The 21,647-nt window shown below is 29.2% G+C and overlaps 1 protein-coding gene across 2 annotated transcripts; it reads right to left on the bottom strand.

The window, feature by feature from the left end:
* Positions 1-1,682: 1,682 nt before the first annotated feature.
* On the bottom strand, positions 1,683-7,446 carry LOC114163218 (cryptochrome-1-like). 2 transcript variants are annotated; one of them, XM_028047394.1, is made up of 5 exons: positions 6,719-7,445; positions 6,146-6,364; positions 3,129-3,835; positions 2,157-2,959; positions 1,683-2,026 (listed from the first exon to the last, which is right to left on the bottom strand). In XM_028047394.1, exons 1-5 carry the CDS (start codon positions 7,029-7,031, stop codon positions 2,023-2,025), a joined length of 2,046 nt encoding a protein of 681 aa, XP_027903195.1. In that variant the 5' UTR covers positions 7,032-7,445; the 3' UTR covers positions 1,683-2,022. The 2 variants fall into 2 exon arrangements, with proteins under 2 accessions (XP_027903195.1, XP_027903196.1); XM_028047395.1 differs by lacking the exon at positions 1,683-2,026 and having other exon boundaries at positions 2,153-2,959; positions 6,719-7,446.
* Positions 7,447-21,647: the final 14,201 nt, after the last annotated feature.

Below are 21,647 nucleotides of genomic sequence, written 5' to 3'. Positions count from 1 at the left end.
TATTTTTTTTATTATCTTTTTGACTTTTTTTATATATTAGATTCATCTCTTAATCTTACGTGTTTTCTTTTCGCTTTTGAAAAAAAAAGTTGGATACAAACTCATTATTTCTTTCTTTCATTTCATTTGTTCTCTTTCACTATTGAAGAAAAAAGGTAATTCTCATATCTTACTTGATCTTGAAATATTTGTTTAATAGTTAGCGTTATCTTTTATCTCATGAGTCTTATATTTATTTTTTCTTAATATAGCAGTAAAAGTAATGTACGATGTGTTTTCTCATAACCAATTTTTAATTGTAACTTCATTATCATAGATTTTTTTAGGAACTCTCATTTTTATTAGATTGTGATAACTTATTTTTTGATTTTAATCTTTTTTAAGAACTCTCAATATCTTTTATTATTAGGTTGGGATAAATATTGATGAAGAATAAGATAATAGATTCATTGTTTTAAAGTGATAAAAGGAAAGTTACATGTGAAGATGAAAATAAAACTAATTCAATTTTTTACATATTCTAAAGCATAATACTAATGATCATATTGTTCAATTAGAGGATCATTTTCTTAAAGTTCAACTAATTACATGAGAAATTTCGTATTAATTTTTTAGAAAGATTTTCATATTTATATTAAAAAAAATAGCTGAAAATTTTAGTTTTGATTTAATTCTTTGATGAATTCAAGAATATGAAAAAAATAATATTTTAGATATGTGTGATTTGTTTTGTAGTTACAATTATATTAAATTATGTATTAATTTTTATTGTATTAATGACAATAATTAAAAATATAAATTTTGAGTATATTTTTTGGCTCCCCCAACATTATTGAGCAAGATCCGTCATTGGTAACAATAATTTAATCAAACATATTTTAGTTTATGTATTATATAAGATAAATGATTATTTTATATAATTAAATTTATAATAATTTTTAACATATAGTTTATATTTGGATCTTATAATTTTAAATTGTAATATAATATGCCTTTTGATTACTTTCGTAAAACTTCTAAAAATGAAAATAGCTAATTAAGAAAGAAAGAGAGAAGGTTAACATATAGGAATTGATTTTGGTTGGTTATTGGGGTGAAAGTGTAAAAGAAATATGCAAAAGAAAAAATATATTAAAAGATGTCAAGAAAACAATAAATTCTAAAATTAAAATAAAAAGTAAAGGTTCCATATGCTATAAGTTGTACTTTATAAAGCAATCTGTAGTAAAGAATTTCCCTTATACTTTTTTGTGTGAAAGTATAATGGTATCTTCACCAATTGAAAAAAAATATATAAAGCAAAGATCTCCTGACTTTAGCTGTAATTAACATTTTTGTTCTGTTTAAAGTCATCATTGCTGGTTAAATAAAGTGTCTCCCGACTCATATCGTGATGATTATCATCAGACCACTTGCCACACAGCAAATGGAAAGAGCGAAGCTTATGTCAAAGTGCAATTAAGAGTACAAATAACTTTTCTCAGCAAATCACATTGCTCCGCAGTTGCAATTGTAGTGATCTCAGTGGTTGACTTTTGTTAATTAATCATTACATTTACACTTTGTATGCAATTCAGAAGAACCAAATTCTTTACCATAAAAAGAAGAACCAAATTTGCAAACTCTTAGGTACTCAAATAGATAAAGCTGGAGACTGCACAATATGTAGGGTACAGAAGATGTAACTAAAACTCGGATCATAATTAATATATCTGGCTTAAGTGAAAGCACAAATCTGAGTTTATTATTAGACCAAAGATCCTATGGTGGTTTTTTCTCCCTCGCCACAAACACTATACCACACAGCAAGTTGCAAATATTGTACAAGAAAGCAAAAGAAACTGCAGATGAACTGCTGTATGAATTGAAATCTCGTACACAGTGGAGTTCAGCCGCTGGTAAAGGGTGTAGGAAATTAACTCATTTATGTTTGTGCGGCTTCAACGTCCCACTTTATCTCAACATAAAGGTGATAGTGTATTTTTCTTCTTCTAGTCTAGTCGCTTTAAATATGATTATGAATTACCTGTCATCAAAATTTAACTGTGATAAGATAACAAGGAGCCAACAAAAGAATGAAAAGGGATCATAATCATTAAACTGAAAATATTGAACATAAAGTGTTCAATGCTTTCATTGGCCTTTTGAAATCTTACCCGGTCTGAGGTAGCTGCCTACAATTCAGTAATTGGTGAGACCGAGGATGCCTTTGCAAGTACGAGGAACCACTTGTAATACCATTTTCATCTCCTACAAATTGTTCTGAGTAACTGGAAGCTGGGGGAGACCATACTGGAACTATACCTCCATCGCGTTCTCTCCTTGTACCACTTGAAGATTCTACGCCAGAATCTTCGGCCACGTTTCTCAGTTCCATTGTAGTATTGTTTTGTACTTGTGTATTCCTGTGAGCATTCTGCAACATCCGTTCGTTCGATATAACTCCTGCATTCTGTTGTGCATCTACATTTATAGGCACTTCAGCTCTGCTGCTCTCTTCTGCTGAGTTTCGGAGATCAGAAGTTGTTTCTTCCTCTTCTATTCTGAGAAGGGTGGAAGTGATGCTTGGAACCATCTGATCCAGGTAACGCCGACCAACAGGAAAGGGATTGTTCCTAACAGGTTCATGAGTTTCCTCCATTTGCATGTCTTGTGGAAAAGCAGCAGGGATTGATTCAGAGGAGTCTCCAAGTCCTTCCTCAGTTCCGTTTTCCATTGCAGCTCTTGAAGCAGCCTCTAGTTGCCACATTTCCGATAGTGCCTCTTGTAATCGAGTTTTTGCTGCATCTATTCCCACAATCGGAAGAGGATAGTTGGTTCCTAGCTCAATTCCAGAAGCTTGGAGCACGAATTCTGGTGCATTCCAAGGATGATGAATCCACTCAGTAGGTAACCTTGCAAGTTCTGGAAGCCACCGTCGTACATATTCTCCATTTGGGTCGAATTTATAGCCCTCAAACTACAAAATCCAACAACTGAAATGAGTGCATCTATTTATCAATTTTCAGTATTCAAATTGCTGACAACAGGACATAACTAAAAACCAATGTTAACAAAATTATCATAAATCCAAAAGGTGAAGGAAGAAAGATGAATTATGCAGCTTTGACACAAAAGTAGCACAACACCTGTGGATGATCTATTCGGTCAAATTGACGACCATCAGGGAGTGTGCCAGATATGTATTGCCAACCAAGAGCATCACTTTCAAGATCTGCATCCAAGAGGGTGTCCCAGAAATATTTCATTCCCCATCTCCAAGGAAGCTGCAGAACCTTGACAAAGAAACTGGAAACTACAACACGTATCCGATCATGCAGCCAACCAGTGGCCCACAACTCCCTCATCCCTGCATCGACCAAAGGGTAACCAGTTCTGCCTTGTCTCCATGCCTTAAAATAAGCCTCATTTACAACCCAAGGAAAGAACTTAAGGTGGCCCAGAAGAGGCCTTTCATGACTGTAGGGGTGGTTGAAACTAATGTACCTCGAATATTCTCTGAGACCAATAGATTTAAGGAACAAGTTCACACTCTCTTCACTGGCCTTGTTTCCTTCGTTGGCCCACAGAAGTTGTTTGATGCGGACAAGATGGAAGACCTTCTTCACACTCAGCTCACCAAAATGCAAATGGGGTGAGAGAAGTGAGGTTGTGGCACTGTCAGCCTTTCTGCGATTTATTGAGTACTCTATCAGTGGACCATTTATGAATGCTGTCAATGCCTTGTTAGCATTGCTCCACCCCGGTGACCATGCTCTCGCAAGAAGTGCATTGCTTGCCTTCTCTGATTCATCTTCAAACACCAATGTGTCACTTGGGCATCTCGACACATCACCTGAAACATCATGTATTTTACTCTTTTACTAAATTTTCATGAATACTCACACAAGTATGAAAGATGTAATCATGTAGATTTTTATTTAGAAGGATGGGTAAGGAGAATTAACACATGTTGGGTTCCATTGTTATCCCTAGCATCACAAGTAAGAAACTTTTGTGGATAATAGATAGTAGCTTAACTTAGAGCAAACACTATTTCGTCCTTTCGTGAAGCCGAAGTACTATATTATAATGGTGGAAACAACTATTTCCAAGAGGGACACAGTGTTACTTACAAGTACCTTTTTATTTTTTCACATCCATCCTTTATTTCTAAAAGGAAAACTTAAGTAAATTAATTTTCTTTTCCTTATACCTTATTTTTACAAATGCAAAAAAGAAAAAGATATGGAATTGAGTTTCATTATTGTTGGAACATTCAAGAGAACTTAGAATCTTACCTACAAAGCACTCTATTTGACACTAAAAAAAATTTAATACAACATCCATTGTCCACGTCATCTACCACATACATTTTATTATAGCATCATTGGTGGAAAATTGGTCCTCATTGTTTGGTAGAATTGAATGCTATGGATATATTATATATTCATAAGATGAAAGGTTCTGTATACACGACAATATTGTAAGGTTGAGCTAAGCTTAAAATCCACTTTTTAAGATGATATCAAAGTCATTTAAAGTCTATCTTATCAAGATTTGTTATTTGTTTAATCTATCACAATACAACAATATTGTAAGGTTGAGCTAAGCTTAAAATCCACTTTTTAAGATGATATCAAAGTCATTTAAAGTCTATCTTATCAAGATTTGTTATTTGTTTAATCTATCACGTCACCTCTATCACGTCACCTGCTATTAGAATGCTATCAAACAACCATTAATGTTTAACCCTATGTTCGAGATATATGCCTTGACATGATGAGTATATTAGAGATATCATATCAACTAAAAATAAGACGAATTCATACTATATAAGTGGATACAAATTTTACCTTATAAGTTTGAAGTTCAATTCTTAATTTAAAATTCACTTTTAATACATAGAACACGGTGAATCTAATTTTGAGTTCTATCAAACTATCAAGATTTTTTTTTTCTTGCAAGTTTCTTAGCTCAATTTGAAGTTTTTTCTCACTACTTTGAACATTTGAAGCTCATTTTTAAGTTTCCCTACATCCTTTTAGACTAAAGTTAACTTTGAAATAGTCTTTTAACTCTTTTATGCTTGCAATGTTACCCTAGGAGTAAAATCATTTTGTTTCTTTCCAAAAACTTGTAAGTAGCTTAAGTTAAGCAATTGTTAACTTATAGGCTTTAATATAACCAGCCCCAGGATTATATGGAGCTCAAGATGTTCAGAACAAGTTCGGAACAACTACCAAAATATTCACTAATTTTGGCTTGGACACGAAAGCCTCACACCAATTTTAATCGAAAAAGATTCAAATCAGGTGAATTAAAAGAAAAGTCTTTCCCAATAGATGTCTAAATTCAATTTTAATTTTTATATAAATTAGTATCGATAGGTATAAAAATTAAATTTGAAATAGTGGGTACCCGTAAAACCATGTCTAACTTTGACGAAAAATCTTTCTTGGAGTAGGATAAAATAATGTTCACCCAACTTGTTAAAGCAGGCTAGGATCTAAATTCCCATCCCATGTGTATATACATATAATACAAAATTATTATCTCGGTAATTAAATAGTTAAAATTAAGATAATAATAAATAAGAAGCAAAATTAAATTATAAGTTGAACCACAAAATATAAGTTTTTTTTTTTTTAACTTTTCATAATTTTATAGTTATTTATTACCTTCTAATTTCTATATTGTGTAAATTAAAACGTGATTAATAAACATGGTTTATTAAATATAAATATATAATTAAATTAGAATTAAAAGAATGTGAAATGAGTGCTCTTGATATTTTTGAACTTGATAAAAAAAACCCAATAGGAACGTAGTTAAAATTTTTCTATTCTCACTTTTTAGAAGATTGGAATGTATTTTACTAATTTAAGTAAGGAAATGACTTTCCTAGTAGCACTCACTACTAAAGATCCTAGAGTCAATAGTCTCAAAAGTTTAGTCTAAGACTTTTTGTCTATCTTGGAGGCGTCTACAGTTCACTCAAACACATTATCCAAACGCATGAAGAAGTTACATTAATGGTGTCATCTATAGAGAGGGGAAAGTAAAGAGAGCATAGTTATGTTTGTTCTCTGATTTAGATAATGTTGAGTAATGAAGATGGAGCAGCGATTGAACATTAAAAGAAATGTGAATGAACAGAGTAGACCTGGAATTATCCTTTTAGGAGGAAGAAGAGGTGAGTCTGGGTCATAAGGCATGGTAAGACATCTGTCCCAAAAAGCAGCAAAAGTTGTGAAGGGTCGAGCATGGACATCATTCACATCCCACGGTTCATACAGTAAATCCGCGTTGAAGGAACGTACTGTTATGCCCTGAGAATTCAGAACCTCTTTGGCTCGGTGATCCCTTACAAGCGACAGGGGATCTGCAACACATCAAAACACAAACATTTCACAAACACCAAAGGAACTAGAATTGACCCATTTACCTGTATCGTATTTTTTAGATTGTCATGAGACAAACAAAATCCAAAAAGATGACAAACTAATCTGTACGGATGACTAATCACAGACATCCATGTAAGTGGGTCAAACAAATCAGTCGAAAAAACGGTGATGTCCTGTTCCGTACATTGCTATCGGATAAAGAATTTATCCTAATTCATGTAATCTAGGTTTCCACAATCCAAAATGACTATAGCAAACTCCCCGGAATCTGGACATTCATTCTATTTGAAGTAAAACAAAAAGTAAAAATGATCCAAGAAGAGGAAACTGACCGTATAAATGATTAAAAAAGAGTTGAGTAGCTCCAGTGGATTTAACAAGGTCAAGGAGAGAAGAAACAGTATCAGTGGATCGCTTAGTGATGAGACGAGTGCCAAGATTCCTGAGAGAAGAATCAAGATGAACCAAGCTTTGTTTGAGCCACCACCTGGAGACTCTGCCGGGGTAGTATTGGCCTTCTTCTTCCGGTGCCCAGATGAAAACTGCAACCACAGCTCCGGCTCTTACTCCGGCCGCCAGTGCAGGGTTGTCTTCCACCCTCAGATCTCTTCTGAACCAAACTATGCTGCATCCACCACCTCTCATCTCTACAACCTTTCCTTAAACTGCTTTCACACACTCCTCCTCTTCAACAAGTTTTAACCATCTCATCTAATCTAATAACTTGTCTTTACTTTCTGTCTCCTCGGTGCTGAAGAAAACCAAACACAATATGTTAATCCAGTCTTATCTTTTTTTCTTAAACTTCTCTCTCCTTCTTGTCCTCGCTTTTCTGTCAAACCTGTTTAATGGGAGATTTTAAGCCATAAATAGGTAAAGGAAACGTGTGATTATTGAGTTGATGACTTTTAAAGTTTGGGCACTTGCATTTACTGTGATAATAATATGTTTTTGCAACAAATTCGTATTTTGTTGCTTTCAGTGGCTAGTTGTACGAAAAAGCCGAAAGGGTTTGACAGAATGGACAGAGTGAGAGGGATATGTTGGAAGGAAGAGGAAGTGAATAGGATTAATTAACTGTGATGGGGAAAGATATAATGAATTGATAGAGAAATTGCAGCCACAAGTTTTTGTTCTGTAGATTTTTTTTCTTTTTTTCTTTTTTTCTCTGTTCTTAGTCTTATCCTATGCACTCACTCTGCGATAAATAAAACAAATGCATCTCCCACGTCTCTCCTCTCTTGTACTTTTCACACAAATCCCTCACCTTCAACGCACACACTCAAATTTAGTTTCATTTTCAGTTAGGATTACCATTTGCCACACGTTGCTTAAATTAATGACCTGCTGTATTTAATTTGAAAGCTAATGGGGAACATTGCAATTTATTGCAAATATCATGACATTAAAAATCTTTTACTCAATTATTATTTTAGTTTATATTCGGTAGAGAGTCTAAACCTAATCAAAGACCTACTTATGACATTAAATATTTTTACCATTTTTTTTTATTAATATTCAGGGAGGAGGATTGTGAATGATTTGGTTTAATTTTTCGTAAAAGAGTCATCTACCTGAAAACATAATGCGATTCGGTTTAGTTCAAATTTAATGTAAAATTTGAATTAAATCAAAGCATTTTTCAGTGGTTCTATTTGGATAAGTTTTTGTAATTTTTGTCAACATAAAATTGTTAAATATTTTTTAAAACAGTAAAACTTGCCTTAAGTTCTAAAGCTTTAGGCGGATATCTGAAAAACATTTATTAATATATTTATTAGTTGCAATCAAATATTTCTTTAACCTTTTAATATTATTTTTTTTCTTTAGACTATGCTTGGCAAAAACTCAACTCCTTGAAAATTCGAAATTAGCTGAAAGTTGAAAAATTAAATGATGTTGAAAATTAATAATTCTTTAATAGGTTAATTCAATTTATTAAGCTTTTGGATTAATCAAATGGAAAAATATAGGATTTCACATTTAATAAGCTACATAGTCGAGTTTTTAGTGATATTCAAGAGTGAGTATGCATAAATGTTATGTAAAAGTTCTTGGAATTTGGAAGTTTCTCCCACCTTAAATTGAAATATCAACTCTTCTCTTAAATTGCTAAACATCCATATAAAGACGCTTTGCATCACTTGTTACTTAAAAAGGAAGAAGGATTACTACAACAACAGAAACTTTTTCAATATCAGAATCACTGTGATACAAAATCATAATAAAAATTTAAATTGCCATTAATAAACCACCTTCATGATTCTTGCGTTTGAACGCGAATCGTACTATTATCAAATCGATATGAAATATTCTATTAAAAGTAAATAATAAAATAACTAATAATAATCATTAATGAAAAAGTAGTTGATATTAGAAAATATATGTTTTTATTGTTACGTAATATCACGATCTGCATTAAAAAACATAATATCATTATCAACAATTATATTTTTTAATAATAATTTAAATTACTTGTTTCATTTATTAAAATTGTTCCTATACATGTAAATTGTTGTATCCAAAAGGTATTTGTTTCGATTCCGACCCAAGTTCGTCTAGCAGTCATTGTTAGGAATAATCATCGTGTTTCTGAGATATTGTCCACTTTGGAGTAGCGTAGAGTTCCGTCACGGTTTTGTCTTTAAAAGACGTCTCAAAGGATGGAGAGAGGTATGAGTATTTAAACTAGGCTTGACCTCGAATTCTAAGTGATGTGAGACTTATTGGGTGTACCGAAACAATATTATTTACGTTGGAGTTTTAACATAATTTTATTCTTGAAAAACTTGTCTAAGAGAATTGAAGGAGAAATATGTATTTAAATTGATTTTCACCTCAATTTCTAAGTGATGTAAAATTGGGTGTATCAAAACAAGCTCCCTAGTCAAGGTCGGAGGAAACAAAGATTCAACCCTGAAATCTTTTCATTACCCCGATTGAAGGTTAAGGGAAATAACGTTTCAAATATCTTAGATAGCCACAATTTGTGTTTAGAACCTTGTTTTCATCCTCACATACTATGACAATGTTTTGATCTTAAGTATGTTGAAATAACATTGTAAGGTTCGTCATCATCCAATGACATAACGTTCCGATAAGCAAGAAAAACCCTTGTTAATATGCATCGAAAATAACACCAATGGAACACATGTCATAAAAAAAATATGATAATTAAATAAACTTGTTTCCATAATGGGGTAGCAAAACATCAATGTAGGTTGCATAAAGCTTTGACCTTCAAAATAATGGTTGTGAAAATACAAACTTGAAATTAACCACTTATATCAAATGATAAAACTTATTCATCCATTAACTCAATCCTATGGCTTTTGAACTTGAGGAATTTATGTACCTACTGACCCAAGATACTTGAAATTGAATGTATATAACATTAAGTCATCCGAATAGCTAAGATGTGCCAATATATTAAATAAATACACTTTAACAAAACTTATTTTTCGCCCTATTACCCACATACCCAAAAAAACCTATAAATTTATAGGATAATTATGCAAGGAGTATTCACTTAGATATTTTGCTCATCACTATCTCCTATCTTAATATCTTCTATAAACTTTTACCGACTTAAACGTTAAAAAAGCGTTTCTATATGAATCTCTCAGAAATCTCTACCAACAACTCTGTCACCAATCATTAATACATAACTTAAGACAAATATAATTAAATAAATAAGGTATGTGTGTAACTAAAAATAAATATAAACAATTAAAATGAAGTTAAAAACACCTAACTAAATGTAAATATATAAATAAATCGTGTGAATAAATATACAAAGTGAGATTAGAGATAGTTAATGATTATAGTTATAAAATAACTAAATAAAATGGAAAAGAATACAAATGTATCTTGACTCAACATTTTTCCTAACTTCCTCTCCTTTCTTTCTCTCTCCTCCTGTAAAAATTTCTTACTCCCTATTCATATACACAAGTAAACTTTAATCTTTTTAATTTACCTTGAAATACTAGAATGTTGTTCAATATATTTAAATAGTTTGAATATTTAATTTATTTATTTGTCAAATTACATACGTTGATATTTTAATTTTTAACTACTATCTTTATAATAATATTTCAATAATTAGATGAAAACTTTGATTCCACTATTATAAAAACTAAAGAGTTAATCTACTTTCATTGTAATACAATAAATATATAAAATAAATTAAAAAAAAAACATTCATAAGTGAACCAATCCACCAACCCGTGACTGGTCGAATCCGTTTGCAAAAGTCCTAATTAACCAAAAAGTGAGCTAAATTGAACTGATTCATTTTGTAACTCAATCTGTAGTGAACCAACCCGTATGAGCTATATTGACTCACTTTGACACCCCTAATGAACAAACTAGATACTTTTACTTTAACATTATTATTACGAAATAATATTTGATTATACTTAAGTCCTAACAAAATTAGTTGTCACAACCACTATCTACGAAGTATGATCTTTATTAACTAAAAAATATAACATATTATGATTGAATATGTACCAAAATGGGCATAAAAAAAATTGATATTCATCGGAAAATTATATTATTATCAAATATTGTTTAAAAAATAATTTGTTGTCAAATGTTGTTTGATGGTGTCCCGCAATAAAAATGTCAAACCCGCATTTCACGGGCTTTATTCTTTGTCTGTTCAATTTTGTTGTATGTGAATCTTGATTTGATATATGTCTCGGATATATATATATATATATATATATATATATATATATATATATATATAATGTCTTGATTTTAATGTGATATTAGAAATAGTTTATATTATTATTATTTAACCATAAATTAAATTAATACTGTTTAAACTTAATTATTGTAAAAAATTAATAAATAGTAATTTTCTTTGAAAAATATTTCCTCTGTACAATTGTTTTCGAAATAGATTTCACTCACATTATATTTTGAAATCCAAAGTTATATATAAGTATTATTTAATAATGGTTTATTAGTTAAACTTATTTTCTAAAACAGTGAATTTATGTCTATATATATGATTAATTTTCACGTCATTAATTTAAAAAAATAATAGTTTTAAAATAAAAAAATTCTTTTATATTTAACTTTTTTTTGTTTAGTTGAAATAATTTCTGAGCTCTATTTCTTAATTTCAATTTAACTCTTGTTTTAAATAAGTCATATTATATCAAATTTTGTGTCTTACTACGGGATTTTCCTCATTGTATAAAAGACCAATCTAAATTATGGTTGGCCTGACAATTTTTTCCACAAAATGATAATTAAATACAATGTTTTTTCTCAATAAATATTATTTCCTAACATAGTAGCGAAGGATACCTTTAGCTAACTGGAATTTAATACCATTTCATCACTATTTTACTACAACGTAATCGGTTTGTCAAATTTATCCATTTATAAATGACGAGGCATTAATTCTTTTATCTCTTTCATTTTATTATTTTCATCTTTATTTTTAAATGAAAATTAAATATTTTAAATTATTAAATATAATATTTTAATTAAACTGTTTATCATAAATTTAAAATATAGCTTATATGTTTGAAATATTTTATTTATTGTACTTTTAAATTATATTAAATGTGTTCATTTTATATATTTTAGCATATAAAAAAAAATCTATGTTCTTTGTGTATTTAAATATGGTAGTTAAATTAAGTATTATTGTTGATTGAATTTGTTTGGGGTTTAGATTTTAGAATATATGTGAAAGGGCTTTTTGATGAATATATCACTGATAAGTCGTATCTGATTCTAAGGTCATTTTCCATTTCCTAGTTGGGGTCTCTTTTCATTTTATTTCTCTTCCATTTTAGTTTTTAATTTTGATACCTCAACTTGGGATTTGCGTCTTAAGCTAAGGCGTGTTTGGAAGAAGTGACCCGAGAAGAGGACAAAAGTGAAAGATATAAGTTATAAGATATAATGGATAAGTCGATTATTCAGTTTAGGCCTTTTCCGCTTCTGGTGGGCCTCTCATCCTCTTCACTCAGATTCCATTCACAAACATCTGTTACTTCCAACTTTCTATTTCTGCCTTTTTATATTTCGCAATTTAAATTTCAAAACCACGTTTCCAAACAAATATTCTTCGTTACGATTACTTAAATTGCTTAACAGTAAAATATTTTAACTAAAATCCGTTTCATTTTTACCATGTTAATTAAATATATTCCCTCTCTTTTTTATTCTTTCACTAATTCTCATTTCATGGCTACTATAATATAACTAATTAAATATGTAACGCATTGGAATTTAATTCTTTTTTATCTTTATTCGCAATGGCTTATTTATTTAAAAATTTCTCTTTCATCTTTATATATAATTAAATCTCAATATTTTTATAAAAATCATTTATCAGTAATTGAAAATAATTGATAATTGAAAATAACTTTATATCACAAGATAGCGATACAATTATATTCGTTTATGTTATCTTTCACATTACATGTTCTGATGTTCTGATATGCATGACGTCTTCTCTCTTAATTGATTCTCTTTCTCTCATTTTTATTAAATACATAAATATAATTAATGTTACTCTTTTTCTTTCTATGTTTTTCACAACGATTTTTCAAATAAATCATCGTTATTTAGCTGTTAAAAATCTTATAACAATGGTTTCACAACAAATCGTTGTCATTTTTACAATTTTAACGACGATATTTAGGCAAATCGTCATTGTTTCTCAATTTATGGTATATAACAACAGTTAAAATAACAACTGTTGTTACAAAGTTTGATCTAATTGCAAAATAGCCACTACATTTATTTCATTATATTATTTGGGTATTCAATACGTGTTGTTGTTTGTTGTTTCTGCACTGTGTTAAAATTTAAATAATTTTTCTTTGCAAATTATTAGTGTTAAATTTGATTTTGGTAATAAATTTGGTTAAAATTAGGGATGTCAACGGAGTGGATAGAGTGCGGGTGGTAACTCCTTCGTATCCTACCCGCTGTCCTGTACCCGTATTCATATTCGTCGGGTATCCGTTATGTGGGTACCAACATAATTTTTTACTATCCACGGGTACTCGCGGGTATTTACAAAAAAAAAATAAAAATAAATATTTAACAACATATTTTAATCATAAATTCAAATAAAATACAATACATAGCATTCATAAGTTTTAAACAAAGTCCAAATAACTCATCTAAATAGTATTGAATGACAGTCTACAAAGAGATGAATTTTTTTAAAAAACTAAATGATAAAAAAATAACTCATTCAAAATAAATATGTTAATATTTTAATCATATATTTTTTATTTTTTTAATTTAAATTAGAGTATAGCAGATATGAGTATCTACGGGTACGAATACTATGATATCCGTATCCGCCCCGTTAACATGTGGGTATTAAAAATACTCGTACCCATTATCCGCGAATATCTATTTACAATATTCATTTTTTACTTGTTGTGAATTTTATCTGCAGATACCCACGGGTATAAACTTTTTTGACATCCCTAGTCAGAATCCATACTAAATAAGAATAGAGAGGTATATTTTTTGTCTTTTTAACTCCCTCAAAATTAAAAGGGAAACTATTGTTAAAATGTAAGAATTACAATTAGATAGAAGAAAAGAAAAATAAAAGGTTTAAAATATGTGCAAATGACCTTTTCCACTGTCCATTCCATTGTTCTAAAATCTTGTTTAGATTGGAAAAGAAAAATAAATAAATAAGGGAAAAAATAATGAAAGGTAAAATTATTTATATTTAAAAAAAAGTAAAAAATAAATAAAAAATAATAGAAATGTATTGTGAATATGTTTGATATGAAAGAAAAAAAAAATCAATTAACTATACAATATAACATACTATAAAAATTCACTCAAAGAAACTCTAAAAGAGACAAAGTAATAAAACACTATATAACATGTATCTCCAAACATTAATACTAAGCCACCCTTACTCCATGAAGCGTGCATTAATGAATATCCAGATCCAAAATATTTTTTAATTTTTTTTACCAGTTTTCTGTTTTGTTAGTAAAGTGAGTTCTGTAATTAACAGAGTGATAGAAGATTCATGAGAATATGTTGGATGAAAATATGATATTTATAAGGAAAGTTATAAAATGAAGTATGAGATTAAAATACGTTGTTTGTTTCTTCTTCTCTGAAAGGGAAATTACAATTTTATGTTGGTCAAACCCATCACGTGTATAATGTACAACGGGTGAGGGTACAGTGTGTGACCATCTTCTCCTTCATATTATTACACTACAACGTGTCGATAAGAAAACTCCATCAAAGAGGGACCTCCGTCCTATGTGCAGTTGTGAAAGGGAGAAAAATATGAACTCATTCTGTACCTCATTTTTTAGGTCTGAATAATAAACTACTCTAGCTGGTTAAATATTTGTCCATTAGCTTTTATTTGGATTTTTTTTTTACTATTTTATAAATAAAAAAATCACTAAGTACTTTTTGAGTTTGAGTCGATTTTGTTAAAAATTCAAGTGTGAGTCTAAATTTTACATTAGTTAAAAAAAAAAAATCGAACATTATGTAAAGATAAAGACTCAAACTCATTATTTTAAGATTTTGGGTTGAGAGTGATGTCAATATCTTATGTAGTTAGACTCATGTCTCATTGGTGTTTGTATTTTCCTAATAAAACCCTTCTATGTCTCAAATATTGTAAATTATGTAAATAGAATAAAACAAAAAACTAATTTTAGTAATCTTTCAACAAGTTTTTATACGACAACATTTTTCTATTCTAATCAAAGTTCTTTTCCATCCTGATTACATATATTTGTCACATCTTCTATCATGTTAACATATAAACCAACACTACTCATGGATTATCTTTCACTGATATTAATGATCATAATATCAAAACCAGAGAGGTCACAACCAATAATGATAATGCAACCGTTAAATAATGCAAACGGAAAGATAATAATGATTATGACACGTGATCATGTATCAAAACCAGAGGTCACACAGTTACAAATATGTTCTTACACCTATATCAAAACAAGAGAAACATATCCAACAAAAAGATATTAAAAATTAAAAGATTGATTTAATGATAAAAGTTAGAAATAATAGTAAGAGAGATTATGGATTCCACTCTCTCATAACAATTTAAAGATATAAAAAAGTGAAAGAGGACTCTTTCACTAATAAATACTAATAACTAACCTTGTCCATAAGAAAACTAAAATTAAAATATATGTATATATAGTTAAGGAATGATTAAATAGAAGAGTTGTTGTTTGTGTAAGAAGAAGCAATAATGCGATGGTGGTTGTGGAATGGTTGTGTTGTGTTTGTGCAAATGTGATGTGATTTGATGAGGGTGCAGAGATCGAGTCCCTGAGGAAGAGACAACGGCGCGGTAAACAAAGTATTTGTTATCTAAGAAGGAAACCAATTGGAACAATGATGAAGTTGAAGATGCAGAGCTGCAATCACCTCACACATATCTCTTCATGTTAGACACAACTGTTATACAAAGTCCAAACTCTCCATCTGTAAAGATAAATTTATTAACGAGGCTTAATTCCACCCTTTTACCTCTATATTCTGCACTCATTATGGATCTTCTACAACTACTTAATTTCCTCATCTCAGATTATAATATTATACAATTTCCATATTTATATTAACTAGAAATATAATTAAAATATAATATATTAGTAAGTATAAATATTATATATCTTATAAGTTAGTTTTGAAAAATAAAGTTTTGTTTCACTTATAGAGTGTCATTTAACTAATTTCGTAATATTTTTCATTAGTATCTGATTGTTGTTAATCTTACTCTTTCAGTCTTGTTACAACATATTGATGATACATATAGTATATGTTGAAAGATATATGAGGAATGCACTTAGGTGTGATAATAAATACATATTTGAAGGACAAACAATTTTTATGATCAGTGTATGTAAACAAGCTTATCATTTTTAGGGAAGTTTCTTATTTTTTTACTACTTTTAATGTGAGTTTGAGTTCAACGTTAAGTAAAAATAAAAAATTCAACAATTTAAAATAAATATTTTATAAATTTATTTTCTTAAGATTTTGAATATGAGATGATGTATCTTTCATATGAATTAATAACTCGTATATCGCACGTTTTTTATTATTTTTTTTAAAAGAATAATATTTAATGTGAACTTACTAACTAATTATAATATTGATGAAACTTATATTCTAAACTTGATTAATTGTGATTTTCTCAAAAATAAAAGTAGTATGCTTTCCTTTAAGTTATTAATTGTGTGTTTTTTTTTTTAAATAGAAGTATTATGCTTTGTTTTAAGTTTGTTTGATTTGATCGTAGTTTCCACCTATTTTTTTCACTTTACTTTTATGCACTTCTTTTGATGTGTTTAAATAATAATAAACCATGAAGTATCACTATTATTGAAATGTTTAAGGCTTTATACATCAATCTTCATCGGAAAAAAAAATTAGCATACAAAAATTATAGTATAATTTTGAATTTGATCATTGTGTTAATGATAGTTTGTTTTATTTATTATCATTGGTTACCGTATATATACAAAATTAATACGAGAACCATTTCAACCATCTCTTGAGATTCGACTGAAAGAGAATCTACTTTTATAATAAGTTTATACAAAATTTGTATCAACATGTGAGGAGGCAATGAAAAAAAAAAGCATAAGATAAAGTGAATGATGGGATAGAAATAGATAGAAAACGTGTTATAATAATATATATAATATATGATACAAATTTAATGGATGATAATATAATTAAGATAAAATATAGAATTAAGAATCATAAATAAATAAATAAATAGAAATTGTTTCGTACGAGATAATTAACAGTGACGCACATGCATGTGATGTGGCCCTTCCCACGGCAAGGTCTACTATGAAACTATGGAGCATGTGTTTTGTGGGCACTAAAACAAAAAAAGGAAGAATAAAAACCCAATCCCTTTCCCTGCAGACACGCAATTTCTAAAGATGAATTATTGGAGATAAAGATAGAGTGGTGAGAGAATGTCGCGTCTTCTTACATGAGTCTATGAGTTTCAGTACTTGCATGGTAACATCAAAAACTGTACGTGTTTTGTACTACAATGCCCCTTTCAGCTCTCCAAAGGGTTTTTCCTTTCCATTCCCATCAAAAAAATAATCGCATTATGTTTTATCATGGGACTCAAATCAAAAACTTTATGTCAGATTACTTTTTCCTTAACAAACTTTGACCCTCCTAAGGTTGTTTTATTTTCAAAACTTCATTATAATACTTTTATTTATTTTTTACTTACTTTTGTCATATTAATTAACTATGTAAAAAAAAACTTCATGTTGTGAATATATATGAGCTAGTTAACCTCATTGTTCTGGGCAATGTACTCAGAACGAGTTTGTGTGTTTCATATCTCAAAAACCCAGTCACATGGCTACAGATGTTAAGATGTGCCAACCAGGACCACAATTATAGTGAACGCAACGAGATTGCAAAGCAACGACAATGTGTATTGTAATTAGGTCAAAAATGAGAATACATATATGTTGGAATTTTTCATAAGGGAAAGACACTGACAAGTGGTTTCAGTTATTTTTTATAACTTCTTTTGTAAGGGAATGAACACGAAGATTTACCACCATTATAAGAATGTTTACGATGAATTCACCGACAAGTGATGCGTTGTCTTTTGGAATTTTTTAGAAAGGAATGAACTAGATTTACCACCACTTAAAAGAATATTCACAGTGGCTATACTATACCGTAAAATTGTATCGGTTATGAAGGAAATAAAGGAAATATTATTGGAGTTAGTCAAGCTGATTCTAATATAACGCTGAATTAATTGCAAAATATTTAGTCGGGTAAACACGTTCAAAATTGATTTTAACAATTGTTAAAATAAATAATAATAATAAAAAAAAAGTTCATATATAGGGTCGATGGTGGCAACATCAAAGTGGACAGAAACATTATATTTTTTATTTAATAATTAAATAATATTGTCAGTCAAACTAACATAAAGTTTAATTTTAAAATAAATAAATAAATAAAATATTGTAAAGATTGTGTGGGTTTGGTGAAAAAAAAATTATTCGAATAATGTCAGTTTAACCTCGCTTATTGAAATGAAGTAATATATATATATATATATATATATATATATATATATATATATATATGAATGAAAGCATATTTATAAAACACAAAGCAAATCGTGTCATTTGTAGTTTATCCCTTTTCCTTTTTTTTCCCCTTTTTATCCCAATCTTCAGCTCTCCTATTTACACATTGGAGGCACCATTAGTTATTTTAAGGTTGGATTATCACAAATCTGACAAGTATTCATTGAAACTCTTAACTTGTATTTGGATTAGGTATTTTTTATTAAGGATTTCAACGATTACAATAAATCAAATATTTAATAACTGAATTATTTGTAATTTAATTTTCTTTTATTTATGAGATGTTTTGACAGAATAATTAAAATATCTTAAATCTCAATTTTCTAGTTTGAAAAAAAATAATTTAATTTATATTTTGTCAACTCAAATTTATCACTAAGTTTAACTTAACTTAGTTTGATTTTTAATTTGGAAATACTCGTCTCGATTTTTGGTTCAAGTCGATTCGAGCTTATTCGACCACAGTTGGTTCATTTGGGCTTATTCAAATTGATTCAACCTTGGCCGATTTGAACCGATTCGATTTCAATCAATTCAAATTGATTTGGCTTGAGTTGACTCGATTCAAATCAATTTTCGCTCAAGCCGATTCATATCGACCGTGGCCCGAGTCGACACATTTTGACTTAGGGTCTGAGCCAACTTGGTTAAACCTAGGACTTGGGTCAACTCAGCTAAAACTAGACCCAATCTAACTCGATTCGACCTTCAATTCGAAGTGAAGGTCGATATAAGTCGACTTTTTAGATTTGTGGACATTTTTGTTCTAACCAATGAGCAATTCCACCAATTTGAAGAATTTCAATTTTCTTCATTTTGTGGAAATTTCAAATTCTACGATTTTTTTATTTAAAATACTTTATTAAAATTCTTCAATTTGATTTTTTTTTTTCAATTTTCTCGTTCAAATATGTCATTTTTTTAAATATTTTAAATTATGCAAATAAATTATTATTCTCTTGAATTAATAAATATATAACGGGCATGGCAATACTCTTTTGTTAAAAAGGTTGAGGTTCGACTTAGAAATTACACTGAAGTAGGATAAGTGTTTTGACTATCTTATCTTCAATCGGTATTATATATATATATATATAAAATTTCCATTCATATTAAAAAATGAATGGAATTTTTTATATAATAGATACGAATATAGTCATTTTTTAACATGAATTGAAATATATATATTTTATTTCCATTCATGTTATCACGAATTTAATATAAAAAGATACGGTTTTTTTTCTCTAAAGAAATAAATTATATAAATATAAAATAAAAATTGGAGAAAATGTTAAATAATTATCTAGAATAAATGTGTCTTAGAAATAAGTTATAAACTAATGACTAATGAAAAGTTAATACGATTTTTTTAGAAAAAATTAAAAGTATTTAGTCATTTAAAATGAAATGACTACGAGAATAAAGTGAATACCGAAAAAGAGATGAAGATGGAGACGAGATGGATATGTATAAACATATCCTTGTCTCATACTAAATCTAAAAAATTAAATATTATTCTTATCCATTATCATATTTACATATTCAAAAAACTTCCATCAATATCGAAACAAGCTTAAATAATACTCATAATAACCACTCAATTTGAATGCAAATAGAAAATCTTTCTATATATTCTCTTCTTTTAATGAGTTATTTTTGTGCATAGTATAGGAGCATGAAGAAAAAGAAATTATTTAGCGATCAAACTAATATACTTTTTGGTCACTAAACAATTAAAATTGATCATTAATATATTTTTCAACCTAAATTATATGGTAATAAAAATCTAGTAACAAAACAATTAGCAACCAATATTTTATTTTGTCACTGAGCGTTTGGTTACCTAAATATAAGAGACAATTTAATAACAAAAAAGTACTGCTAATTTTAAGTCACTAATTCGGTAACAAAAAATTGAGTAATTCAACAGTATAAACAGTGCAACAATTACCATTAAATGGTTATTTTGGTTATAAATTACGACTGATTTATTTTGATAGTTAATTTGATAAATTTGATAGTCAAATAACTTATTTTTGTATTAACGTGCAACAGTATACTCCTTGTATAAATATTTTGTAAGTTCATTAAAACACTTCAAATATTTTAATATAGAAATATATTTTTACTACAAGACAACTTTTAAATAGAGTGATCAATAATGATTAGTAACTATAGTAACCGATTTAGATATTAATTTACAAGACTAAAAATTATCGATTACTAAAATAGTTATTATTATGAATAAAAAATTATAATTAATCATTAAATTGGTCTTTAAAATTAGCTACCATGACTGTAATTGACTATAATTACTAAAGTAAAAAATTGGTCATTAAAAATTAGCTATATAGATTTTAGCTACCAAAATGATTTAGTTTCTAAATTGGTCTCTAATTAATTAGTGACCAATTATAAGTTTTTATTTATAGGCTTAAATACCTTTTTCGTCCTCATTTTCGTAGTTTTTGTTGTGGATAGTCCTCATTTTAACAGAATGTTTAAAATGGTCCTCATTTTGACTGAATGTTTAAAATGGTCCTCATTTTCGCAATTCTTATTTTGTTTGGTCATTTTCTGTGACGCCGTGTAAATCAGTAACGGAACACTTTACATGTGACACTGTTTGCATGACGTTGCATTGGGAGTGTGTTACGTGTACTGTACAAATGGCTAATTAACGTTAACTTTTTAATTTGGGGGAAATTTTGCAATTAGGGCTTGTTGGATTGCAGTCACGCTCTTCATCGTTGGAGGCGATTTCTTCATCTTCGTCTTTCTTGAGCTCGGATTTGCAGAGGAAGCAACTAATATTTGTCATTTCATCGTTGGATTGCAGTCGCGCTCTTCATTTCAATTTTCCAGTTAATGATCATCAACAAGGTAAGTGGGTTTAGGGTTTTCTGGGTTGTGTTTGCTCGTGGGTTAGGGTTTTCGTAATTCTATTTTGGGGTTTGTTTGTGCTTGGATTGTTGTGATATTCTGCATGATTTCTAAATTACCACACATGTACAGTACACGTAACACACCCCGATGCAACGTAATACAAACAGTGGCACTTGTACAATGCTTCGTTACTGATTTGAACGACGTCACA

This window comes from Vigna unguiculata, chromosome 9, assembly GCF_004118075.2.
Source record: "Vigna unguiculata cultivar IT97K-499-35 chromosome 9, ASM411807v1, whole genome shotgun sequence".
Lineage (NCBI taxonomy): Eukaryota > Viridiplantae > Streptophyta > Magnoliopsida > Fabales > Fabaceae > Vigna > Vigna unguiculata.
The sequence above is the reverse complement of the archived record's forward strand: the minus strand, read 5'-3'. Positions and strand labels throughout refer to the sequence as shown.

Coding starts and splice junctions, on each gene's coding strand:
- LOC114163218 (XM_028047395.1), bottom strand. CDS start 7,031: ATGAGAGGTGGTGGATGCAGCATAGTTTGGTTCAGAAGAGATCTGAGG. Junction 3,836..6,145: donor TCCTAAAAGGATAATTCCAG/GTCTACTCTGTT, acceptor ATGATGTTTCAG/GTGATGTGTCGAGATGCCCA. Junction 2,960..3,128: donor ACCGAATAGATCATCCACAG/GTGTTGTGCTAC, acceptor TGGATTTTGTAG/TTTGAGGGCTATAAATTCGA.